Source organism: Mustela lutreola, chromosome 4 (assembly GCF_030435805.1).
Source record: "Mustela lutreola isolate mMusLut2 chromosome 4, mMusLut2.pri, whole genome shotgun sequence".
In the NCBI taxonomy this organism is placed as follows: domain Eukaryota; kingdom Metazoa; phylum Chordata; class Mammalia; order Carnivora; family Mustelidae; genus Mustela; species Mustela lutreola.
Window position 1 is genome coordinate 116,445,459 of NC_081293.1, and position 23,708 is coordinate 116,469,166.

The 23,708-nt window shown below is 43.3% G+C and overlaps 2 protein-coding genes across 2 annotated transcripts in view; one reads left to right on the forward strand and one right to left on the reverse strand.

The window, feature by feature from the left end:
* The window catches only part of ARMC10 (armadillo repeat containing 10), a 32,937-nt gene extending 11,977 nt beyond the window's left edge, over positions 1 to 20,960 (reverse strand). Inside the window, exons 1-2 of the mRNA XM_059170910.1 lie at positions 20,689 to 20,960; positions 1,754 to 1,902 (exon numbers count right to left, since the gene is read on the reverse strand). Of these exons, the coding sequence (XP_059026893.1) occupies positions 1,754 to 1,902; positions 20,689 to 20,827 (288 nt within the window). The 5' untranslated portion in view covers positions 20,828 to 20,960. The remainder of the gene's footprint in view (positions 1 to 1,753; positions 1,903 to 20,688) is intronic.
* A 368-nt stretch (positions 20,961 to 21,328) lies between these two features.
* Positions 21,329 to 23,708, forward strand: part of FBXL13 (F-box and leucine rich repeat protein 13) — a 248,616-nt gene continuing 246,236 nt past the window's right edge. Inside the window, exon 1 of the mRNA XM_059170911.1 lies at positions 21,329 to 21,447. Within this exon, the coding sequence (XP_059026894.1) occupies positions 21,373 to 21,447 (75 nt within the window). The 5' untranslated portion in view covers positions 21,329 to 21,372. The remainder of the gene's footprint in view (positions 21,448 to 23,708) is intronic.

Here is a 23,708-nt window from a genome sequence, read left to right on the forward strand (position 1 = left end):
TCCTAAGGATCTGTGATTACTAGAAAACAGTTGTTGTTGTTGTTGTTTGAACTATCCTATTAAGGCAGATCAGGGCACTGTAATTTACAAAGAGGGGCACAGACTCCATTACCCAGGAAAGCACTTGTTCAGCCAGTGGCTATGGAACCAGTTTCACTGCAGCTCCTCTCTGAGGGAGCCAAAGTACGGGATCAGAATCAGCTCCAGGCATGCTACTAAATGAGTCACCATCTGCTGTTTTTATTTGCCGGGCACTTCTCCCCACTGGGGCAGAGAGAGCACCTCCCCTATCCCGTTTAGTTCCCGATGGGGCTGCTGGTCGAAAGGGAATGCTGGTCCCATCCATCCCCGCTGTCCGGCTGTGGGGTGCTCCCATGGGGTCTGGGATGCCACAGAACAGCCCCTGAGCCAAAGGGCTGGTACCTGATTGCGGCCGAGCAACTCCGCCATTGGGATCACCAGCCACAGGGATGAAGGCTGTGGCGGCCAGAGGCTTTCTCTCCATCCCAGTGACAAAACCCTCTTTGTGGCCAGAGAGATTGAAAAAAAAAAAAACCAAACAAACAAACCAAAAACCCCAAACCCAATACACAAAAAGGAGCAGGGCTAAGCAAAGCCAAAAGATGGAGGGGGAGAGAGCGCTCTGGCCACGCTCTCTGTAACCTTAAACTGTTTTCACTTGTGCCTGAAGCCAGGGCTATTCTTTGATGCTCAAGTTAACCGAGCTCAGTATTTCCCCTTTTTGTTTTATTTTTTATTTATTTATTTATTTATTTATTTTAAAGATTTTATTTATTTATTTGACAGGAGGCAAAGATCACAAGTAGGCAGAGAGGCAGGCAGAGAGAGAGGGAGGAGGAAGCAGGCTCCCCACTGAGCAGAGAGCCCAATGCGGGGCTTGATCCCAGGACCCTGGGATCATGACCTGAGCCGAAGGCAGAGGCTTTAACCCACTGAGCCACCCAGGCGCCCCCCCCCCTTTTTGTTTTAAAATAATGTAAGTTGGGTTCTGTCACTTGCAATGCAAAGAATACAAGTAATCAACAAATATCCTTTAAATCTCCCTATAAATCTCAAGAGCTTTACAGTAAACCTTGCCATGCTGGCAAAAACTTGGCTGAAATAGAGTATAAATTCAACATCATTTTTTCATGACAAAGTTATGAAAAGTTCATAATGTTTTCATGACCAAGTCAATGAAATGCATTAGCTGAAAATCATTACATTTAAAAAACAAAAACAAAAACAAAAACTTTCTCCTTGGAGGTAGTGGGGAGAAGGAAGCATTCCAATTCAGCACTTTAGACCTGGTGTTAAATCTCTACTGGTAGAAGGGTTTACACTGGTCAGCGGTTGTCAATGGTCCTGGCTCCCCCTGCCTTAGAACCACCCCCAAAACCTACATATAATGGAAAGCACGTAGAGTTCAATGTTAGATGATTTCACTGTTCTCCTGCAACACTGCTGAATTTTAAATAATTAAAAAGGCCACGCAATGCTAAGTGGAGTAGATCACACTTACCACAAATGTGATGCCTGTGACCAACTTCCTAGGGATCTAGAATCCCAGGAATACAAATGTCACTATTCAGCTGTGCTTTTCAGAAATGAACAAACGCTATGTGGTAGGTACATATCCCCACACTGTACAGATGAGGAGAGAGGGGCTCCAGGATTAAATGCCTTATCAGGATCACAATTAACTGCCAGTGTGTAAAGATGGGGGGCACCCACTCAGAGACAAGGTACTTACTTGGTTAGCTGAAAAGGCTGCATTGTTACCCAGAGTGACCAAAGCTCTTTCAATAATTACAGGATCATCAGTTGACTCAAGCAGGTAAAGGAGTTTCTGGAGCTGGTCGCCACTGAGGACATCATCATGGGAACCATTGGTTAAGTCTTCTGCAAAAGAACAAAATGATTTAAAATTCATTTAAAATCAATATGAAATGAAAAAAAATTTTTTTTTTGTTAAAGAGAGCGCACAAGTGTGTGAGCGGGGGTGGGGGAGATGGGGAGGGGCAGAGGGAGAACCTTAAGCAGGCTCCATGCCCAGCACAAGCCTGCCACCGGGGCTCCACCACAGGACCCTGAGCTGTAGTCCTGTCCCACACTTGACTGACTGAGCCACTCAGATGCCCCTAAAATTTTTTTTTTAATTTAAAGATTTTATTTGCTTATTTGAGAGAGAGTGAGTGAGCATAAGTGGTGGGGAGGGGCAGAGCGAGAAGGACAATCAGACTCCTCACTGAGGGTAGACACTTGACCGATGGAGCCCCCCAGTTGCCCCAGAAGTTTCTTTTCTTTTCTTTTTCTTTTTTTTTTTTTTTAAAGATTTTATTTACTTGACAGAGAGAGAGAGATCACAAGTAGGCAGAGAGGCAGGCAGAGAGGGGAGGAAGCAGGCTCCCTGCAGAGCAGAGAGCCCGAAGCAGGGCTCGATCCCAGGAACCTGGGATCATGACCTGAGCTGAAGGCAGAGGCCTTAACCCACTGAGCCACCCAGGCGCCCCAGAAGTTTCTTTTAAATAACATGGAATGCATGCTCTGATGCTGGGCACAGTTAAAGCACTTCATATGCTTTATCTCATTTAATCTTCAAGTAACCTTTGGAAGAAGATATTATTAAAATTCTCAATTTACAGATGGGAAACTGAGACATTAAGAAATTAGCCAAAGGGGTCACATAGGTGCCTCACTTGGTTAAGCATTCGACTTTGATCTCAGCTTAAGTCTTGATCTCAGGGTAGTGAGTTCAAGCCCCACACTGGGCTTCACGAAACACAGCATGGAGCCCACTTAAAAGAGAGAAGAAAAGAAAAAGAAAAAAGAAATGAGCCAATGGTCACTTGATAATTCTCTCTCAGTGAGGCACCGCATGCCGCACATGCTCCGTCTTTAAAAATCAGGTACATGTGTCCAATGGAACACTTGCCTAGAGGCATACATTACTTAAGGAAAAGGATTTAAGTAAGTAAATCTTTTTGATCATATATTTTAAAAAAGATTTTTATTTATTTATTTGACAGACAGAGATCACAAGTATGTAGAGAGGCAGGCAGGGAGTAGGGGGGAAGTAGGCTCCCCACTGAGCAGAGAGCCCAATGGGGGGCTCGATCCCAGGACCCTGAGATCATGACCTGAGACGAAGGCAGAGGCTTAACCCACTGAGCCACCCAGGCACCCCGTGATCACAATTTTTGGAGCACCTCAGGCAGGAGAAAAATCTGTGGGAGTCACTCAATCATGTTGCCAGTGTGGCAGTTTTGTTTGGTGTACATGGACATGGCCTAATGACTAGGATACAGTCCTGCTGGAGGCAAGGACAACAGGAAAGTTTTCATTCTGAGTAAAAGCTACAGCAGTCAAATGCTGGATCTGGTCAGTGACTTAGAATTTAGCTCTACCTTAAAAAAAGAAAAAAGAAAAAACAACCTATTTATAGAAATTATCACAGGAAAAATAGAAGTATTTTATAACACCATCATTGTGTTATAAAAATAGAACATGATTCCTGAAAACTAAAACTATGAATATAAGTTAGCGCACGTGTCCACAGAACACAGCTGGGGCAGGGGCAGCCTACAACAATAGGTGCTATATGAGGTCACATCTGTGCCTTTTTTTTTTTTTTTAAACGATTCTTTATTTATTTGAAAGAGAGAGAGAAACAGTACCTGCACACGTAAGAGAAAGGGCAGAGGGAGAGAGAGAGGGAGAAGCAGGGAGGCTGATGCGGCGCTCAATCTCAGAACCCGGAGATCACGAAGTGAGCCAAAGGCAGGTGCTTAACTGACTGAGCCACCTAAGCACCCTGTGCTGTGTCTTTTTTATTTTTATTTTTTGAAGATTTTATTTATTTGACAGACAGAGATCACAACTAGGCAGAGAGAGAGGGGAAAGCAGATTCCCTGCTGAGCAGAGAGCCCGATGCGGGGCTGGATCCCAGGACTCTGGGATCATGAACTAAGCCGAAGGCAGAGGCTTTAACCCACTGAGCCACCCAGGCGCCCCGCCTTGTCTTTTTAAAAACACCTACCGGGGCACCTGGGTGGCTCAGTCAGTTAAGCAACTGCCTTCAGCTCAGGTCATTATCCTGGGGTCCTGGGATCGAGCCCCGAGTGGGGGTGAGGGTTCCTTGCTCCTCCCTGTTCATGCTCCCTGTTGTGATCTGACTCTAATAAATAAAATCTTCAAAAAAAATACATACCAAATTATTAAGTGTAGTTATCTTTGGGTGCTGGATTACAAATGACTTATTTTCTACCCTGTGCTTATGAGCATGTTGGTTTTTTTTATAATAAATACGCATTACTCTTGTAATAAAAACAATTACGTATATTGCCTTAAGGATGAATCACAGAAAACTATGAGGGAAAGGGCCAAGTAGAGATGGTGGAGACAATAAGTGATATGCTGTCCTGAGAAAGCAAGTAAGAAGCCCGTTAAGAACATCTAAAAGCCGAGAGGCCAGCAGTTTTTCACTCTCAGGTTTAATAATTAGGATCTATGGACTCTGCTTTTACTTCTGAATCCATTACCTGCCTCATGTGCACTTTGTAAAACCGGATTAACCCCCCAAATATTTGAAAAGTGAAAGAATGACAAAAACAGATTTTAGAAAGGAAAGATTTTGGGGGTTCATCCGAACTCTTTTTATACAGGAGGAAATTGAAGCTAGGACTGTTTAAAGATTTGCCCAAAGCCACACAGGTAGTTAGTAGCAAAAAGTCAGAGAAATGAAAATACAAAGTGCAGGCAAGTCATTCAACCTCTTTTGAGGTCTCAGCTTTCCTCATCTATTAAAAAAGGGGATGATCTAAGACTGTAACTGATTCCAAAGGTGCACCTCTAAAGTCGTGTGATTTTGTACACATATCTGTGGGAGAAAACAAAAATCCTGATTAAATAGCAGGCAGAACACTCGCACAGACATTTTTCCAAAGTCTATAGCCAGATGGCTACAGGCACATGGAAAGATGCTCAGCACCATCACCAGGGAAATGCAAATCGCAACCACAGTGAGCTATTACCTCATACTCGTCAGACTGGCCATTACCAAAAACACAAGTAACAACAAGAATTGGTAGGGATGGGGAGAAAAGGGAACTCTTCTACACTGCAGGTGGGAATGCAAACTGGTGCAACCACTCTGGAAAACAGCATGGAGGCTCCTCAAAAAGTTAAAAATAGACCTACCCTACGTTCCAACAACTCCTGAGTTTTTATCTGAAGAAAATGAAAACATTAATTAGAACAGAGACACATGCACCCCTTTCTTGCAGCATTACTTTGAACAGCCAAGATGTGGAAGCCATCTAAGTGTCCACTGATAGATGATGAATGGGTTAAAAAGAAGTGATGTGTAGATACACACACACACACACACACACACAGGGATATTATTTAGCCATAAAAAATATTAAAATTCTACCAGGCAACAATAGGGATGGACTTGGAAGGTAATAAGCTAAGTGTAAAGAGCCAGAAAGACAAATACCATATGATTTCATTTATATGTGGAATCTAAGAAAAAAAAAATAAACGAAAACCAGAAACAGACTCATAGATACAAGAAACAAAATGCTGGTTACCAGAGGTGGGAGGGGTTTGGGGACAGGTGAAACAGGTAAAGGGGATTAAGAGGTACAAATTTCCAGTGATAAAATAAATAAATCATGGGAATGTATTTTCATCTTTCCCAATGCTCTCAAACAGTCTAAGCTGTACAGGAATTACAAATTTCTTAATACTGAAGACACACACACACACACACACACACACAAAAGGACCCAATTCTGGTTCAAGATGGCGACATAGGAGATCCTGAACTGATCTCTTCACACAGACACCCTCAATCTATTGCTACATCAAGGATAATTTTCTCTGGAAGAAATCCAGAAATGAGAAAAATTGAGAAAAAACTCCCCACTAAAACTGACAGTAGAGGATGAAACACAATCTTGCCATCACCACCTCCCCTGGTGCAGCAACATATAACCCGGCAGGAACTCACATCTCCCAGCATCTCCCTGAAGAGCAAAGGCTTTGGACCCCACACCCTGTCTTCCAATTTTTAAGATTTCTAGCTGAGACATGGGCTTCCAAAATATCTGGCTCTGAAAGCCAATGAAACTTGCATCCATTACACCCACCAGGCTACAGAAAATTAAGAGAGAGTTTTTAAAGGGCTTGCACATACTAACCATGGCTTAACCCCCTAAGGCCAGCAGAAGCAGTAGCCTGGCTCCAGTCTTTTCATCAAAGAGGCCTATTTACTTATCTTAATAACTGCAAGGCAGCTTGAGGGGCAGACTTCTCTTTGAACAAACATCAAGGGGCTGACTGACAGTAATACTCTCCAGAGATGGGGAGGCTGGATGGTCCTGGTCCCATCTTTGCACTCTCCCCATGCCTCGCTCTAGGATGCTGGTATTTCCCAGAAAGGAGTCTGCACACATGTCTGGCATCCTGGTTTTTGCGGCTGCTGCCCAAGAGATGTCCCTTAATCACCTGGATCTAGTGGCCAGAAGGACCCACAGGTTCTGTGGGATGGTAGCAAACAAAGAAATAGTTCAAAACTAGCTATCACCCCAGGGCTCAGCACAGAAAGATCAAACACCCATCTCTGTCTTCGACTGGCAGGTGTATTTCCATACTGTAAAAGCTGCTACCTGAAGGTTTGGCTTCTACTCAGCCTGTATCTAAGCACTGAATGAGATCCTTCCCTTTAGGACACAGACAGGGCTTGGCACACTCTCAGCTACCATGAGCTGTTAGAAACAGGCTGCTCGAACAATCACAAAGCTTGGAGAGACAAGCAAGACTTGGGCACAGTTGAAGAGTAAGATTCATTTCCTACATGAGATCACTCCTTTAAGACTGGGACAGAAAATCAAAGAAAGTGCTAAGCAGAAGTCACAGAGTTGAAGAATATAATAACGGAACCAAAAACAAACTACTAGAGGGATTCAATAACAGACTAGAGGAAGGAGAAGACAGGATCACTGAACTAGAAGACAGGGCAGGAGAACTCATCCAATCAGAGCAGGAAAATAAAAATGAAGATAGCTTAGGGGACCTATCTCTCTCTCTCAGACAAATAAATGAAATCTTAAAAAAAAAAGATTTTAAAAAAAGATTTATTTGTCTGAGAGAGAAAAAGTGAAAACGAGTGTGCACGCACAAGAGGGAGCAGCTGAGGGAGAGGGAGAAGCAGGCATTCACAAGAGGGAGCAGCTGAGGGAGAGGGAGAAGCAGGCTCTCTGCTGAGCAGGGAGCCTGATGCGGGACTTGATCCCAAGACCCTGGGATCATGACCTGGGCCAAAGGGATATGCTTAACTGAGCCATCCAGGTGCCCCTAAATAAATAACATCTTTTTAAAAAAAAGTCAAAAGCTAAACTCAAGGAGAAAATCTTACAAGCTACGACAGAAAAATAACTCATTACATATAAGACCATGAGCAGATTTTTTAGCCAAAACTTTGGAGGCCAGAAGGGAGTGTCACAGTATATTCAAAGTGCTGAAAGAAAAAAAAAAAAAACAAAAAACCGTTAACCAAGAAAAATCTAACTGGCAAAGTTGTCCTTCATAAATAAAGGAGAGAGAAAGAATTTTCCAGACAAGCAAGAGCTGAAGGAGCTCAGCACCTCTAGCATGGTCTTACAAGAAATGTTAAAGGAATTTCGTGAAGTTGAAACAAAGGGTGCTAATTAGTAGCAGGAAAATACATACATGTATAAATCTTGCTGGTAAAGATACATAGTTATATTCTGAATAATGTAATGGTGGTGGGCAAGTCACTTATCTTACAAGCTAAAAGTCATAGTAAAAATACTATCAGTACAATAATTTAAGGGATACAGAAGACAAAGATATAAATTGTGATACCAGAAACAAACTGTGTGAATGTGGAGGGAGTAAGAATGTAGAGCTTAAGAATGCATTCAAATTTTAGTTATTATCAACTTAAAATAGACTGTTATGTTTTAGGTAAGCCTCAGGGTAACCACAAAGCAAAAACGTATGGTAGATAAAGAAACATTAAAGGTAAAGGAATCTAAACTTACCACTACAGTAATCATCACACCACAAAGAGAGCAAGAAAAGAAAGGCACAAAGGAAATACAGCCAGCCAGAAAACTATTAACAAAATGGCATTAAATCCATACCTACTGAAAATTATTTTAAATGTAAATGGCCTCAAGCCTCCAATCAAAAAGCTTAGAGTGGCCCAAAGGATAAGAACAAAAACAAAAACTGGAGGAGAGAGTCAAGATGGTGGAGGAGTAGCAGCCTCACATGACATCAGGTCGCAGGAGTTCAGCTAGATAGTTACCAAAGCATTCCGAACACCTACAAACCCAACAGGAGATTGAAGAGAAGAGGAGCAGCAATTCTAGAAACAGAAAATTGCCCACTTTCTGAAAGGTAGGATGTGCAGAGACGTGAATCTGAAGCGACAGGAAGATAGACCCTGGGCAGGGGGGTGGGATGGGGTGGGGAGGCTGGCTCCCCAGCAAGCAGCGGAGCAACGGAGCACAGAATCAGGACTTTTAGAAGTCTGCTCTACTGAGGGACATCGCTGTAGAGGCTAAGCAGGGGTGGAGCCCTTGTGGGGACAGTGTGGTACCAGGTCACAAGGGTCACAGAAGGATCCAGGGTGTCTTGAGTGCAGCAGAGCTCGCAGGTATCAAAGTGGGGAAGCCGGCTACAGAGACAGAGCCGGGGAATGAGCTCTCAGCTCGGGGCTACCTTAAACTGTGGCACAGTCAGGCCACTGCTCTTTTGGGCAGGGACTCGACAAGTAGCAGATCCGGGGAGACCCACCTTCCCCCGCCAGAAGAGGAGCACGGCAGGAATCTGCTGGGTTGGGAGACTCCAAACGGGGCTGTGCGCCAGAGACAGAAATGCCGGGTCACAGGATGGGCGAGCTCCAAGCGCAGCCAGAGACCAGGGAGACGGGAGTGATTGAGCGCTTTTCTCTGAGGGTGCACTGAGGAGTGGGGTCCCGAGCTCTCGGCTCCTCCGGCCGGGAGACCGAGAAGCCACCATTTTCATTCGTGTCCTCCAGAGTTCTAGGGAAAGCGTTCAGGGAACATAAGCACCCCGAGAGCGAACCCAAGCAGAGCATATTACATAGCCCAGCCCTGGCAAGGGTGGCGTAGTTCCACCTCGGGTAAAGACTTTCGAGAATCACTGCAACAGACCCCTCCCCCAGAAGATCAGCAAAAACATCCAGCCAAGACCAAGTTCACCAATCAAGGAGAAGAGCGGAATTCCAGAGGAGGGGAAAGCAAAGCACGGAATTCATGGCTTTCTCCCCATGATTCTGTAGTCTTGCAAAGTTATTAAAATTTTTTTTAAAAAAAGATTTTATTTATCTACTTGACAGACAGCAATCACAAGCAGGCAGAGAGGCAGGCAGAGAGAGAGGTGGAAGCAGAGCTCCCCGCAGAGCAGAGAGCCTGATGGGCTCGATCCCAGGACCCCGGGATCATGACCTGAGCCGAAGGCAGCAGCCTTAACCCACTGAGCCACCCAGGCACCCAAATTATTTTTTAATTTTATTTTTTTCTTACTCTATTTTTTTAACTTTTCCTCTTTCCTTTTTTAACATTTTTAAAAACTAGTTTATCTTAACAATACCTTTCTTAAAAAAATCTTTAAAAATCTTCACTTTTATAGTTATATTTTATTCTTCATTGTATCTAACTTTATTTTAGTAGACATATAGGATGTTTTCTTCTGAAAAATTTTGGGATACAATTTCTTTAATAGATCAAAATATACCCTAAATCTAGCACAGGGTTTTGTTCTAGTCTCCAGCCTGAGCAAATTCTCTCCACTTTCTTTTTCTTTTCCCAACCAACTTATCAATTTCTTTTTAAGAATTTTAAAAAATTTTTTTCATCTTTACAGTTATATTCCATCCCTTCCTCATGTTTACCCTTACTTTTATATATATATGTGTTTTCCTTTCTTTAAATAAAATTTTGGGAGGTAGTTTCTTCTAAGAGACTAAAACACACCCAAAATCAAGTCGATGGCTCTGTTCTATTCACCAGTCTTACATATATATATTTTATCTTTTTTTAAAATTTTTCAAAATTAAAAAATATTTTTTTACCCCCTTTCTTCTCCTCCCAATTAGGGATCTCTTCTGATTTGGTTAGTGTACATTTTTCTGGGGTCTTGGCCACCCTTTCAGTATTTTATTCTCTTGTTCATATATTCATATCTGGATAAAATGAAAAGGCAGAAAAACCACCCACACAGAAAAGAACAAGAGGCAGTACTGATGGCTAGGGACCTAATCAATAAGGACATTGGTAATATGTTAGATCCAGACTTCAGAATGATGATTCTCAAGGTGCTAGTTGGGCTTGAAAAAGGCATGGAAGATATTAGAGAAACCCTGTCTGGAGAAATAAAAGTCCTTTCTGGAGAAATAAAAGAACTAAAATCTAACCAAGCTGAAATAAAAAAAGCTATTAATGAGGTGCAATCAAGAATGGAGGCTCTTGGGGCACCTGGGTGGCTCACTGGGTTAAGCCTCTGCCTTAGGCTCCAGTCATGATCCCAGGGTCCTGGGATCGAGCCCTGCATCAGGCTCTCTTCTTAGCGGGGAGTCTGCTTCTCCATCTCTCTCTGCCTACTTGTGATCTCTCTCTCCCTCTCTCAGGTGAATAAATAACATCTTTAAAAAAAAAAAAAAAAGAATGGAGGCTCTTACTGTTAGGATAAATGAGGCAGAAGAGAGAATTAGTTATATAGAAGATCAAATGATGGAGAATAAAGTAGCTGAGCAAAAGAGAGACAAACAACTACTGGACCACGAGGGGAGAATGTGAGAGATAAGTGATACCATAAGATGAAACAATACTAGAATAACTGGGATTTGAGAAGAAGGAGAAAGAGAGATGGGGCAGAACGTATATTGGAGCAAATTATAGTAGAGAATTTCCCTAATATGGCAAAGGGAACAAGCATCAAAATCCAGGAGGCACAGAGAACCCCCCTCAAAATCAGTAAGAATAGGTCCACATCCCGTCATCTAATAGTAAAACTTACAAGTCTTAGTGACAAACAGAAAATCCTGAAAGCAGCCCGGGACAAGAAGTCTGTAACATACAATGGTAAGAATATTAGATTGGCAGCAGACTTATCCACAGAGACCTGGCAGGCCAGAAAGAACTGGCATGATATATTCAGAGCACTAAATGAGTAAAACATGCAGCCAAGAATACTATATCCAGCTGAGCTATCACTGAAAATAGAAGGAGAGATAAAAGGCTTCCAGGACAAACAAAAACTAAAAGAATTTGTAAATACCAAACCAGCCCTAAAGGAAGTATTGAAAGGGGTCCTCTAAGCAAAGAGAGAGCCTAAAAGTAGTAGATTAGAAAGAAACAGAGACAATATACAGTAACAGTCACCTTACAAGCAATACAATGGCATTGAATTCATATCTCTCAAGTTACCCTGAATGTTAATGGGCTAAATGCCCCAGTTAAAAGATACAGGTTATCAGAATGGATAAAAAAAAAACCCAAAAAACCAAAAAAACAAAACATCAAAATCCTGCCTACAAGAAACTCATTTTAGATCCGAAGACAACTCCAGATTTAAAGTGAGGGGGTGGAAAACAATTTACCATGCTAATGGACCAATCAAAAGACACAGGGTATCAGAATGGATTAAAAGACCAAGCCCATCAATATGCTGTCCACAAGAAACTCATTTTAGACCCAAAGACACCTACAGATTTAAAGTAAGTGGGTGGAAAACAATTTACCATGCTAATGGACATCAAAAGAAAGCTGGGGTGGCAATCCTTATATCAGATTAATTAGATTTGAAGCCAAAGACTATAATAACAGATGAGGAAGGACACTATATCATACTGAAAGGGTCTGTCCAACAAGAAGTTCTAACAATTTTAAATATCTATGGCCCTAACGTGGGAGCAGCCAACTATATAAACCAATTAATAACAAAATCAAAGAAACACATCAACAATAATACAATAATAGTAAGGGACTTTAACAACCCCCCTCGCTGAAATGGACAGATCATCCGAGCAAAAGATCAACAAGGAAATAAAGGCCTTAAATGACACATTGGACCAGATGGACATCACAGATATATTCAGAACATTCCATTTCAAAGCAACAGAATATACGTTTTTCTCTAGTGCACATGGAACATTCTCCACAATAGATCACATCCTGGGTTACAAAATACGTCTCAACGAGTACCAAAAGATTGGGACCATTCCCTGCATATTTCCAGATCACGATGCTCTGAAGCTAGAACTCAATCACAAGAGGAAAGTTGGAAAGAACCCATATACTTGGAGACTAAAGAGCATCCTTCTAAAGAATGAATGGGTCAACCAGGAAATTAAAGAAGAATTGAAAAAATTCATGGAAACAAATGATAACGAAAATGCAACTGTTCAAAAATCTGTGGGGACACAGCAAAGGCAGTCTTGAGAGGAAAGTATATAGTGATACAAGCCTTTTTCAAGAAACAAGAAAGATCTCAAGTACATAACCTAACCCTACACCTAAAGGAGGTGGAGAAAGAACAACAAAGAAAGGCTAAACCCAGCGGGAGAAGAGAATTAATAAAGATCAGAGCAGAAATCAATGAAACGGAAACCAATAAAAACAAAAGAACAAATCAATGAATCTAGGAGCTGGTTCTTTTAAAGAATTAATAAGATTGATAAATCCATGGCCAGACTTATCCATAAAAAAAGAGAAAGGACCCAAATAAATAAAGTCATGAATGAAAGAGGAGAGATCACAGCCAACACCAAAGAAATACAAACAATTACAAGAACATATGAGCAACTAAACGCCAGCAAATTTGATAATCTGGAAGAAATGGATGCATTCCTAGAGACTATAAACTACCAAAACTGAACCAGGAAGAAATAGAAAACCTGAAAAGACCCATAACCAGTAAGGAGATTGAAGCAGTCGTCAAAAATCTCCTAACAGGGGCACCTGGGTCTCAGTGGGTTAAGCCTCTGTCTTTGGCTCAGGTCATGATCTCAGGGTCCTGGGATCAAGCCCTGCCTCTGCTCAGCAAGGAGCCTGCTCTCCCCCCTCTCTCTGCCTACTTGTGATCTCTCTCTCTCTGTCAAATAAATAAATAAAATTTAAAAAAAAAATCTCCCAGAAAACAAGAGGCCAGGGCCACACAGCTTCCCAGGGGAATTCTACCAAACATTTAAAGAAGAATTAATTCCTATTCTCCTGAAACTGTTCCAAAAAATAGAAATGGAAGGAAAACTTCCAAACTCATTTTATGAGGCCAACATTACCTTGATTCCAAAACCAAACATCGCATCAGAAAAGAGAATTACAGACCAATATCCTTGATGAACACAGATGCGAAAATTCTCACAAAATATGAACCAGTAGGATCTAATAATACATTAAAAGGATTATTCACCACAACCCCACAATACCACAAAGTGGGATTTATTCCAGGGCTGCAAGGTTGGTTCAACATCCGCAAATCAGGGTGATATAGTACATTAATAAAAAACAAGAACCATATGATTCTCTCAATAGATGCTGAGAAACTATTTGACAAAGTACAGCATCCTTTCTTGATCAAAACTCTTCAGAGTGTAGGGGTAGAGTGTACATACCTCAGTATCACCAAAGCCACCTGGAAAAACCCACAGCGAATATCATTCTCAATGGAGAAAAACTAAGAGCTTTTCTGTTAAGGTCAGGAACACGGCAGGGATGTCCACTATCACCACTGCTATTCAACATAGTACTAAAAGTCCTAGCCTCAGCAATCAGACAACAACAACAAAAAAATTAGAGGCATCCAAATCGGCAAAGAAGAAGTCAAACTATCACTCTTTGCAGATGATATGATACTTTGTGTGGAAAACCCAAAGGACTCCACTCCAAATCTGCTAGAACTTGTTTAGGATTTTAGTAACGTGTCAGGATATAAAATCAATGCATAGGGGCGCCTAGGTGGCTCAGTGGGTTAAAGCCTCTGCCTTCGGCTCAGGTCATGATCCCAGGGTCCTGGGATCGAGCCCCGCATCGGGCTCTCTGCTCGGCAGGGAGCCTGCTTCCTCCTCTCTCTCTGCCTGCCTCTCTGCCTACTTGTGATCTCTGTCTGTCAAATAAATAAATAAGAATAAAATCTTTAAAAAAATAAATAAAATCAATGCATAGAAATCAGTTGCATTTCTCTACATCAACAAGAAGACAGAAGAAAGAGAAATTAAGGAGTCAATCCCATTTACAATTGCACCCAAAACTGTAAGATAACTAGGAATAAACCTAACCAAAGAAGCAAACAATCTATACTCAGAAAATGATAAAACACTCATGAAAGAAATTGAGGAAGACACAAAGAAATGGGAAAATGTTCCATGCTCATGGATTGGAAGAACAGATATTGTGAAAATGTCTCTGCTACCTAAAGCAATCTACATATTTAATGCAAACCCTATCAAAATACCATCTATTTTTTTCAAAGAAATGGAACAAGTAATCCTAAAATTTAAATAGAACCAGAAAAGATCCCAAATAGCCAGAGGAATGTTGAAAAAGAAAGTTAAAGTTGGTGGCATTACAATTCAAGACTTCAAACTCTATTACAAAGCTGCAATCACCATGACAGCATAGTACTCACACAAAAAGACACATAGATCAATGGAACAGAACAGATAGCCCAGAAATAGACCCTCAACTCTACGGTCAACTAATCTTTGACAAAATAGGAAAGAATGTCCAATGGAAAAGAGAGTATCTTCAACAAATGGTGTTGAGAAAATTGGACAGCCACATGCAGAAAAATGAAACTGGACCATTTCCTTACACCACACACGAAAACTCCAAATGGATGAAAGACCTCAATGTGAGACAGGATTCCATCAAAATCCTTGAGAACACAGGCAACAACCTCTTTAACCTCAGCCGTAGCAACTTTTTCCTAGAAACATCACCAAAGGCAAGGGAAGCAAGGGCAAAAATGAACTATTAGGACTTCATCGAAGTTAAAAGCTTTTGCACAGTAAAGGAAACAGTCAACAAAACCAAAAGACCCATGACAGAAAGGGAGAAGATATTTGCAAACGACATATCAGATAAAGGGCTAGTATCCAAACTCTATAAAGAGCTTATCAAACTCAACACCCAACGAACAAATAATCCAATCAAGAAATGGGCAGAGGGGGGACCTGGGTGGCTCAGTAGTTTAAAGCCTCTGCCTTCGGCTCAGGTCAAGATCTCGGGGTCGTGGGATTGAGCCCCACGTGGGGCTGTCTGCTCAGCGGGGAGCCTGCTTCCCTTCCTCTCTCTTTGTCTGCCTCCTTGTCTACTTGTGATCTCTGTCTGTCAAATAAATAGATAAAATCTTAAGAAAAAAAAAAAAAGAAATGTGCAAAGGACATGAACAGACATTTCTGCAAAGAAGACATCCAGATGGACAACAGACACATGAAAAACTGCTCCACGTTACTCGGCATCAGGGAAATACAAATCAAAACCACAATGAGATACCACCTCACACCAGTCAGAATGGCTAAAATGAACAAGTCAGAAAACGACAGGTGCTGGCAAGGATGCAGAGAAAGGGGAACCCTCCTACACTGTTGGTGGGAATGCAAGCTGGTGCAGCCACTGTGGAAAGCAGCATGGAGGGTCCTCAAAAAGTTGAAAATAGAGCTATCCCTATGACCCAGCAATTGCACTACTGGGTATGTACCCTAAAGATACAAATGTAATGATCTGAAAGGGCACATGCACCCCAATTTTATAGCAGCAATGTCCACAATAGCCAAACTATGGAAAGAACCTAGATGTCCATCAACAGATAACTGGATAAAGAAAATGTGGTATATATACACAATGGAATACTATGCAGCCATCAAAATAAATGAATCTTGCCATTTGCAATGACGTGGATAGAACTAGAGGGTATTATGATGAGTGAAATAAGTTAATCAGAGAAAGACAATTATAACATGATCTCCCTGATATGAGGAATTTGAGAGGCAAAGTCGGGGGTTTAGGGGGCTGGGAAGAAAAAAAAAATAAAACAAGATGGGATTGGGAGGGAGACAAACCATAAGAGACTCTTAATCTCACTAAAGAAATTGAGAGTTGTGGGGGGCGGGGGTATGGAGAGGGTGGTTGGGTTATGACATTGGGGAGGGTATGTGCTATGTATGGTGAGAGCTATGAAGTGTGTAAGCCTGACGATTCACATACCCCTGGGGCAAATAATACATTATATATTAATAAAAAAAAAAAAAACCCAAACCAAAATAAGACCCAACTTACATTTTTATTTTGGTCACCCATTCTAACATAGAGTGAGTTTTTCCAAAGAACCAAGCAATTCCTGGACACAATTCCAGGTTCCACAATTCAATTCAACTTTGACACTTTCTACCTGCGTCAGACCCCACAGGTTATGGGCTCAGTCATCAAAGACTGCCCCCTACCCCCGACCAGGATCCTTTAAGTTCTACTCTACAATTCACTGGGAAACTTTATCTCTAAACCCTCCAAGATAGCGTTGACAATCATTCCCAAGCACAGGGGCCGCTGATATACATCTAAAGGGTCTCAGGAAAAGGTTTTATTCACGGTAATGAATAACCTTTTGCCCAACAACAGCTAACCCCTCAAGGTCTTGGAAATCTTGCTTCCAAAATTCCTTATACACTTATGCCATTCCCGATCCCCTTCCAACTTGCAAGTGTATAACAGACCCCTCCTCACAGCCCCGGGGCAGCAGCCCTTTCTGTCCATGGGTCCTGTCCAGGGCTTTAATAAACCACCGTTTTGCACCAAAACTGTCTCAAGAATTCTTTCTTGGTCACTGGCTCCAGACCTCACGCCACCGAACCTCACTTATATTCTAAGACTTCATCAACTCCAGGAAATGGTGCTGGGAAACCTGGACAGCCACATAAAAAGATGAAACTGGGCCACTCTTTTATCAGACACAAAAATCAACTTATAATCAAGTCTTTAACATAAGACTTCAAACCATCAAACTCTCAGGAGAACATGTAGGCAGTAAGCTCACTGACATAGGTTTTTGCATGATTTTTTAGATTTGACACCAAATCCAAAAGCAATGAAAATAAACAAGTGGACTATCAGATTTTAAAACTTCTGCACAGCAAAGGAAACCATCAATAAAATGAAAAGGCAACCTATGGAATGGGAGAAAATATCCCCCAATCATTTATCTGATAAGCAGTTAATATCCAAAATATATAAAGAACTCATGCAACTCAATGGGAAAAAACCCAAGTAATCGTTAAAAAAAATAAGCAGAGGATCTGAATAGCCATTTTTTCCAAAGACATATAAGTGGCCAACAGATATGTGAAATAGTGCTCAACATCTGTAATCATCAGTAACAGGCAAATCAAAACCACAATGAGGTATCACCTCACACCTGTTAGAATGCTAGTATCAAAAAGATAAGAGATTTAAAAACAAAAACAAAAACAAAAAGATAAGAGATAACAAGTGTTGGTGAGGGTGTAGAGAAAAGGGAACCTTGGTCCACTGCTGGAGACTATGTAAATGGTGCGGCCACTATGGAACCGTTTGGACGTTCCACAACATCAAGAATACAACTAGCACGCAGATCTAGCAATTTCACTTCTGGGTATTTATGTGAAGAAAAAGAATTATTACCTTGAAAAGACATATGCATCCCCATGTTCACTGCAACATTATTTATAACAGGAAGACACAGAAACAACCTCAGTTTTCATTGATAGATGAATGGATAAAGAAAATGTGGTCTACATATATATAGGAAAACTGAAATAGTGGATTATTACTCAGCCATAACAAGAAGGAAATCCTGCCATCTGCAACAACCCGGGTGAACACTGAGGGCATGATTCTCAGTGAAACAAGTCAGACAGGAAAGAAAAAACAAATATGACATAATCTCACTTATATGTCGAATCTAAAACAAGAAAAAGGAAAAAATTAAATTCACGAATAAAAATAGATTCATGACTGGGGTTGCCAGAGGCAGGCGAAGGGGGAGTGTAAAATGGATGAAAGTGATGAGAAGCGCAAGTTTAAAGATATGTAAATATTGGGAAAGTAATGTACAGCTTGATGACTACAGTTAGCAAGCAATACTGTATTATGTACTTGAAAGTTGCTGAGAGTAAATCTTAGAAGTTCTCATCCCAACAACAAAAAATCTGTGCCTATGAAGTGAGAGATGTCAACTAAACTTTTCATGGTGATTATTCTGCAATATGTACAGATACCTGAACCAAGTATATCAAATCAAACCAAATATATACATATTACATATATTTTATATCAAATATATACATAGCCACATATCATACTGTATACCTATCATTAATACAGTATTTTATGTCAATTTTATCTCAATTACAACAAAAAAGATCATCTTCAAAAATCTAAACATGATGCTGAAAAAAATGATACTTGTTAAGTCTTCTTCAAAGATAAAGGGGTGGGGCGCCTGGGTGGCTCAGTGGGTTAGGCCTCAGCCTTGGGCTCTGGTCATGATCTCAGGGTCCTGCGATCCAGCCCCGCATCGGGCTCTCTGCTTCATGGGGATCCTGCTTCCCCCCACTTCCTCACACCCTCTCTGCTCCACAGGGAGCCTTCTTCCCCACCCCCCCCGCCCCCACCTCTCTGCCTACTTCTGATTTCTGTCAAATAAATAAATAAAATCTTTAAAAAAAAAGATAAAGGGGTAGTTTCAGGAAGAAGGGACCAGGAGCACCTTATTTTGTAAGGTGCCTGACTTAAGGTAAGGGTGACTTTGGAACTGGTAAAATTAAGTTTAAAACACTGACTTTGTCAGTGTTCACCAGGTTCAATCAGTGTAAGTGAGAAGGTATCTGAATCCAGAAATCTCTTTCACACACAAACAAATTAGGCTTTGTAAGTCAGGGAAAATAAAAACCTTTTTTTGAAAATTGCTTTTTCCTTTGTCCCTAAAGGGAAACAGACCTTCTCCCTACTGTTTTCTCGGAGTATTTCCTTGAGTAAACTTGTACAGCTCACCCTCGAACAATGAAGAGTTTAGGGGTGCCAAAATCCACGTATAATTTTGGATTCTCCCAAACTTAACTACTAATAGACTGCGATGAACTGAAAGCCTTACTGAAAACAGTTAACATATATTTTGTATGTGATATGTCTTATGTACTGTATTATTACAATAAAATAGGCTAGAGAGAATGTTAAGAAAATCATAAGGAAAATACACTTACAGAACTGTACCTATACTGAAAAACAAACAAAAAACCTCCATGTAAGTAATCCTGTGCAGCTCACATTCCCCTTGTTCAAGAACGAGCTATAACTGTAATTCCTTTGTCTCCTTAATATAAATGACATCTTTTTAAAAGCTAAGTAACTCTCCTGCCAGTTTACAACCCAAGAAAGTCTTTCTTATGGGATTTGGGGTCATCTGTTTAAAATGTAAACATCAAAAAGGTGGAGCCCAGATCTCTGAATTTAGCCTCACCACCTGGTTCTATGTTGTAACCACCTGCTTGTCATAGATGCTGAGAAGATGCTGAGAAGTCTTATGTTTCCTTTGGATAAAAGCAATTAGCTGAAACAAATTGCCACGTCAATTACCAGTGAATTTACGATGAATTATGTGTAAATGGTGCTGTCAAGCCTTTTCTTAAAGACAAGTTACTGTCTTTCTGGATAACATGCAGGTGGTATGAAATAGATATCTGCCTAGATACATAAAGGGGTGAGAATTCTCTATTCAATCCCATTAGCTGACTGCCTGGGATGAGCACAGCAATCTAGTTTAATGCTTACTCAACAATAAAACTTTAGTTCTTTTCTGTATTTGCAGAGAGGAATTTCTTGGTTGGCAGGAGAATTCATTTTTAATTATTTCTGTAACAACGTCCATGACCGGAAATTTCCCTCCAGAACATCCAGCAAATCCTCAGAATCCCGAACGCACCCATCGGGACTTTGGGACGGCAACCTAACCATGCACTTTTTCGCCGGGAGGGTAGCTTCCTTTCCCATGCAGACAACTGTTTCAAACTGATAGGTACATCCGTGTCTGTTATCTCCAGAATCTCTCAGCGACTTTGTGTATGAACCACAGTGACTTCAAGGTACCTCCCCTCTGAGGCTTGGCCCAGAGGACGCAGAACTACCCCTCCAGCTTTCCTTCTCCCAGGGCAACTGCAGACACGACTTCGTCTACCGCTCCAGGCCCCGCAACACCCACGCCATCGTAGGGAGAATCCCCTTGGTAACACAAAAGCCGGAGCAAGCTTTAACGTGCGGGGTGGTGGACATGCTTTTGAGAAACCCAGCCAACCCTCCGCTGTGACGCCGCACTCAGGCAGGAAAATGTGGGCAACTTTTCATCACGGGATTTTGAACTAAGTGGAGGCAGGAGGCGGCTCCACCTTACAGCATCCCATCAAGTGGACGATCAGTCCTCTGCACCTGGCTTCTCCACCTGGCCGTGCTCACTAGCCTCCCGCCCTCCCCTGCCTCGGCTTCTTTGGCCGCGAGCACGGCAAGGCCACGAGCGCCCGCTGTCTTCAACCTTCACCCCAGGGATAACACCCAGCCCCGGTCCGCTGTCCCCCGCCGCCTGCCGGGCATCCCGTGGCCTCACCTGCGGAGCGCGAGGCGCGCAGCCGAAACCCGCGGCCGCCTTGCCGCTGCCCCCGCGTCAGCTTGTAAATGCAGTAGCAGGCGCCGGCCCCGAGGACCAAGCCCGCCGCCACCCAGCCCACGTCCCGGGCGCCGCCCATGCTGCCGCCGGGGCTGGGGCGCAGCGTTGGGGCTGGGGCGCAGCGTTCGGCCTGGCGCAGGAGGCCCCGGAGCCAGCGGATCCCGCCGCCAACCGAGCGCGAGCCCGCGGAGAAGAAAGGAAATAGGGTCTGAGCTCCGCCTCCCGGAAACGACCCTGCCAGACTAGCAAGACCGCCCCCTGCGGCCCCGGAGCGTCCCGGCGGCTTGGCAGAGGCGGGGCGGGGGGGCAGGACTAGTCCGGAGCCTCAGGGACTGCGTGACCCGAAGGGAGCCCCCGGAGGCTGCCGCCGCCGCCGCCGCTGTCCGAAGACGGACTTCTGCTGGCTGCCGCCGGGGCCGAAGCCCGCCTTCCTCCCGCCGCCCTCTTGGCTGCTCCCCTGCCCCCGCCCCGCCTAGGGGACGCGGACCTCACTCCGCCGCGCCCGCCCCTCCCTGCCCCGCGGTTGCCGGGCAACGCCGGGACGCGCTAGTCCCCGGCCTGGGCGCGGCGCCTGCTTCCGGGGACGCGGAGGGCCGGCGGGGAGTTTCAGTGGGGCCTCTGGTCATGGCCTCGCTACGCACTGCCAACCCCCAGCTGAGGAACTACTTCAAGGAGAACTACATTCCTCAGGTCTGCGAGGTACTGGCGCCACGTGGCGGCGGAGTTAAAAGGGAGAGGACCCCGGCGATTTCTCGGAGGAGCGGCTAGGGTCTGGCGGGAGAGCGAGTGGAGGGTATGAGGAGCAGAATGGGAGAGGATGAAGTCAGCCTTGAATAGACTGGCCGTTTGGGCTGAAGACACAGATTAGAGAGGAGAAGACAGAGGGGGCGATGGTGGCGGAAAGGAGGGGAAGGGTGACATGTTCCCCGGAGAAAGAGCGCAGGGCCCCGGGGACAGCAACCGCGCACTCCAGACGTTAAGGTTTGGTCAAGAGGGGCCTGAGGACCGAGGAGGACCGCGGAGAAAGTGTTCTAGAGACAGAGGAGCAAAATTAGAAGAGTGCGGCTCTATGAAGAGAGTGGGCAGTAGTGTCACCTAGGAGGAGGTATGGTGGGTTTGGCACACGGTGAGCCTGTGTGATGAAGGCAGAGGATAGATTTCAGGTCAGCTGAGCGAGAGTGGACGCTGAGACCCCTACGGAAGGCAGCCAGCCCTTCGTGAAGGGAAGGAGCCCACGGCCGGGATTGCCCTAACCCGAGGAGACTGTACCCTACCCGATCATTAGGAGGAAGGAGGACAGGAGAGGGGTGGGTAGGTTTTGTTGTTTTGGGGGTAGGAAGCCAAGTAACTTCCATTTTCTCTACAAATATTTGGTGAGATATTTGCTAAGAATGTGTACCTTTGGAGGCAGCAGAGGGGGTTTGGAGCAGAGATAAGGTATGTGGAGATTAAGGGGGAGAGAAGTCTAGGGAAGGAAAGAAGAGGGGAGCCAGCCAATGTTGAGAGCCCTGCTCTCAAGATGGTAAGTCTCTTGTGCAGCTGGGAGGGCAATTTGATAGAGCCTTTCTGAATGGTATTTTAGAAGTATTTGTTAAAATGTTAAGTACATACACCCTTTGACCAAACATTTCACTTCTAGAGATCCACTTCAGGCATAGACTTTCACTGTATCCGGAAAGCTGTACAAGGATATTCATTATTGTGAAAATAGCAAATAACTTATATATAAATAAGGGAATGGGATAGTATATAAAGTATGTATGTATTTTTTGAGAAGAAGAGCTTTCCAAGACATTTTATTTTATTTTTTTTAAAATATTTTATTTATTTATTTGACAGGCAGAGATCACAAGTAGGCAGAGAGGCAGGGAGAGAGAGAGGAGGAAGCAGGCTCCCTGCTGAGCAGAGAGCCCAGGGGCTTGATCCAAGGACCCCGGGATCATGACCTGAGCCAAAGGCAGAGGCTTTAACCCACGGAGCCACCCAGGTGCCCAAGACCTATTTTAAAAGAGGAAAAATAATGCAAGTTGCCCCAGAAGTGTCTACTACAATGTAACTACTCTGATTTCATATACGTATGTATATGTGTGTATATGTAGGTACATATATCTAGCTACATTTAAGACAATAATGCATGCATAGAACATACACAAAACTTTTAAAGCAAATGTTGGGGGGATGGCTTTATTTTTTTTAAATTTTTTCCATATACCTCTGTATTGTTTTAATTTTTTTCTGCTGAGTTTCATTCATGTTTTACTTCCATACAATTATGTTTGAAAATAGGTAGAAGCATGGTACTCATCCTCCCCACTGAGTGATTTTCTTAAGTAACAGTAAACCAGATGTAGGTATAAAAATAAGGGTTGACTTCATCCAGGATAGGCGTTTGCCAGGCATATAGTTTGGAGGGGCGGCGGTGGTGAAGGAGCTAAGCTTTTTAGAGTGTCTGAGGGATGGGCAGAGGGACTAGGTGGGAAGCGAGAACAGTTCCTGACACTGATAGACGGGCAGAAAGTAGAGGATCCTAAGGAGTAAAGAGGGGTAGAGGGAGTCATGGAGGGAGGGAGCTGGAAGAGTAGGAGGGTAGGGGTCAGAAAGCGGAATGTTTGTGTTTAAGATTTTAGGATTGAGCTCTTCTGAGTGATGACTCACTCTAGATTGGCTGTGGAGTAGGTAGCAGAAGTGGACTTGAGTTGAGGGTCAGGGAACACCAGGGAAGTGAAAGCCTCTCCTCCTCTTGCTCTCCACTTGCCATATACCTCCACTTGCCATATACCTCTTTCCATATACTGGCAGAGGATCCTTGGTCCCTCCTTTGGGTACAAACCCCCATTGCTCCCAGAGGAGAGAGGCCTTCAGTAAAGCCCTTTGCCTAAGGCGATATTCTCATGAGGAGTCCCTCTCTCCCTTCTGGCACCACATTAGCAGTAGGAGCAAGGGAGCGGTTTTCCGGGGCC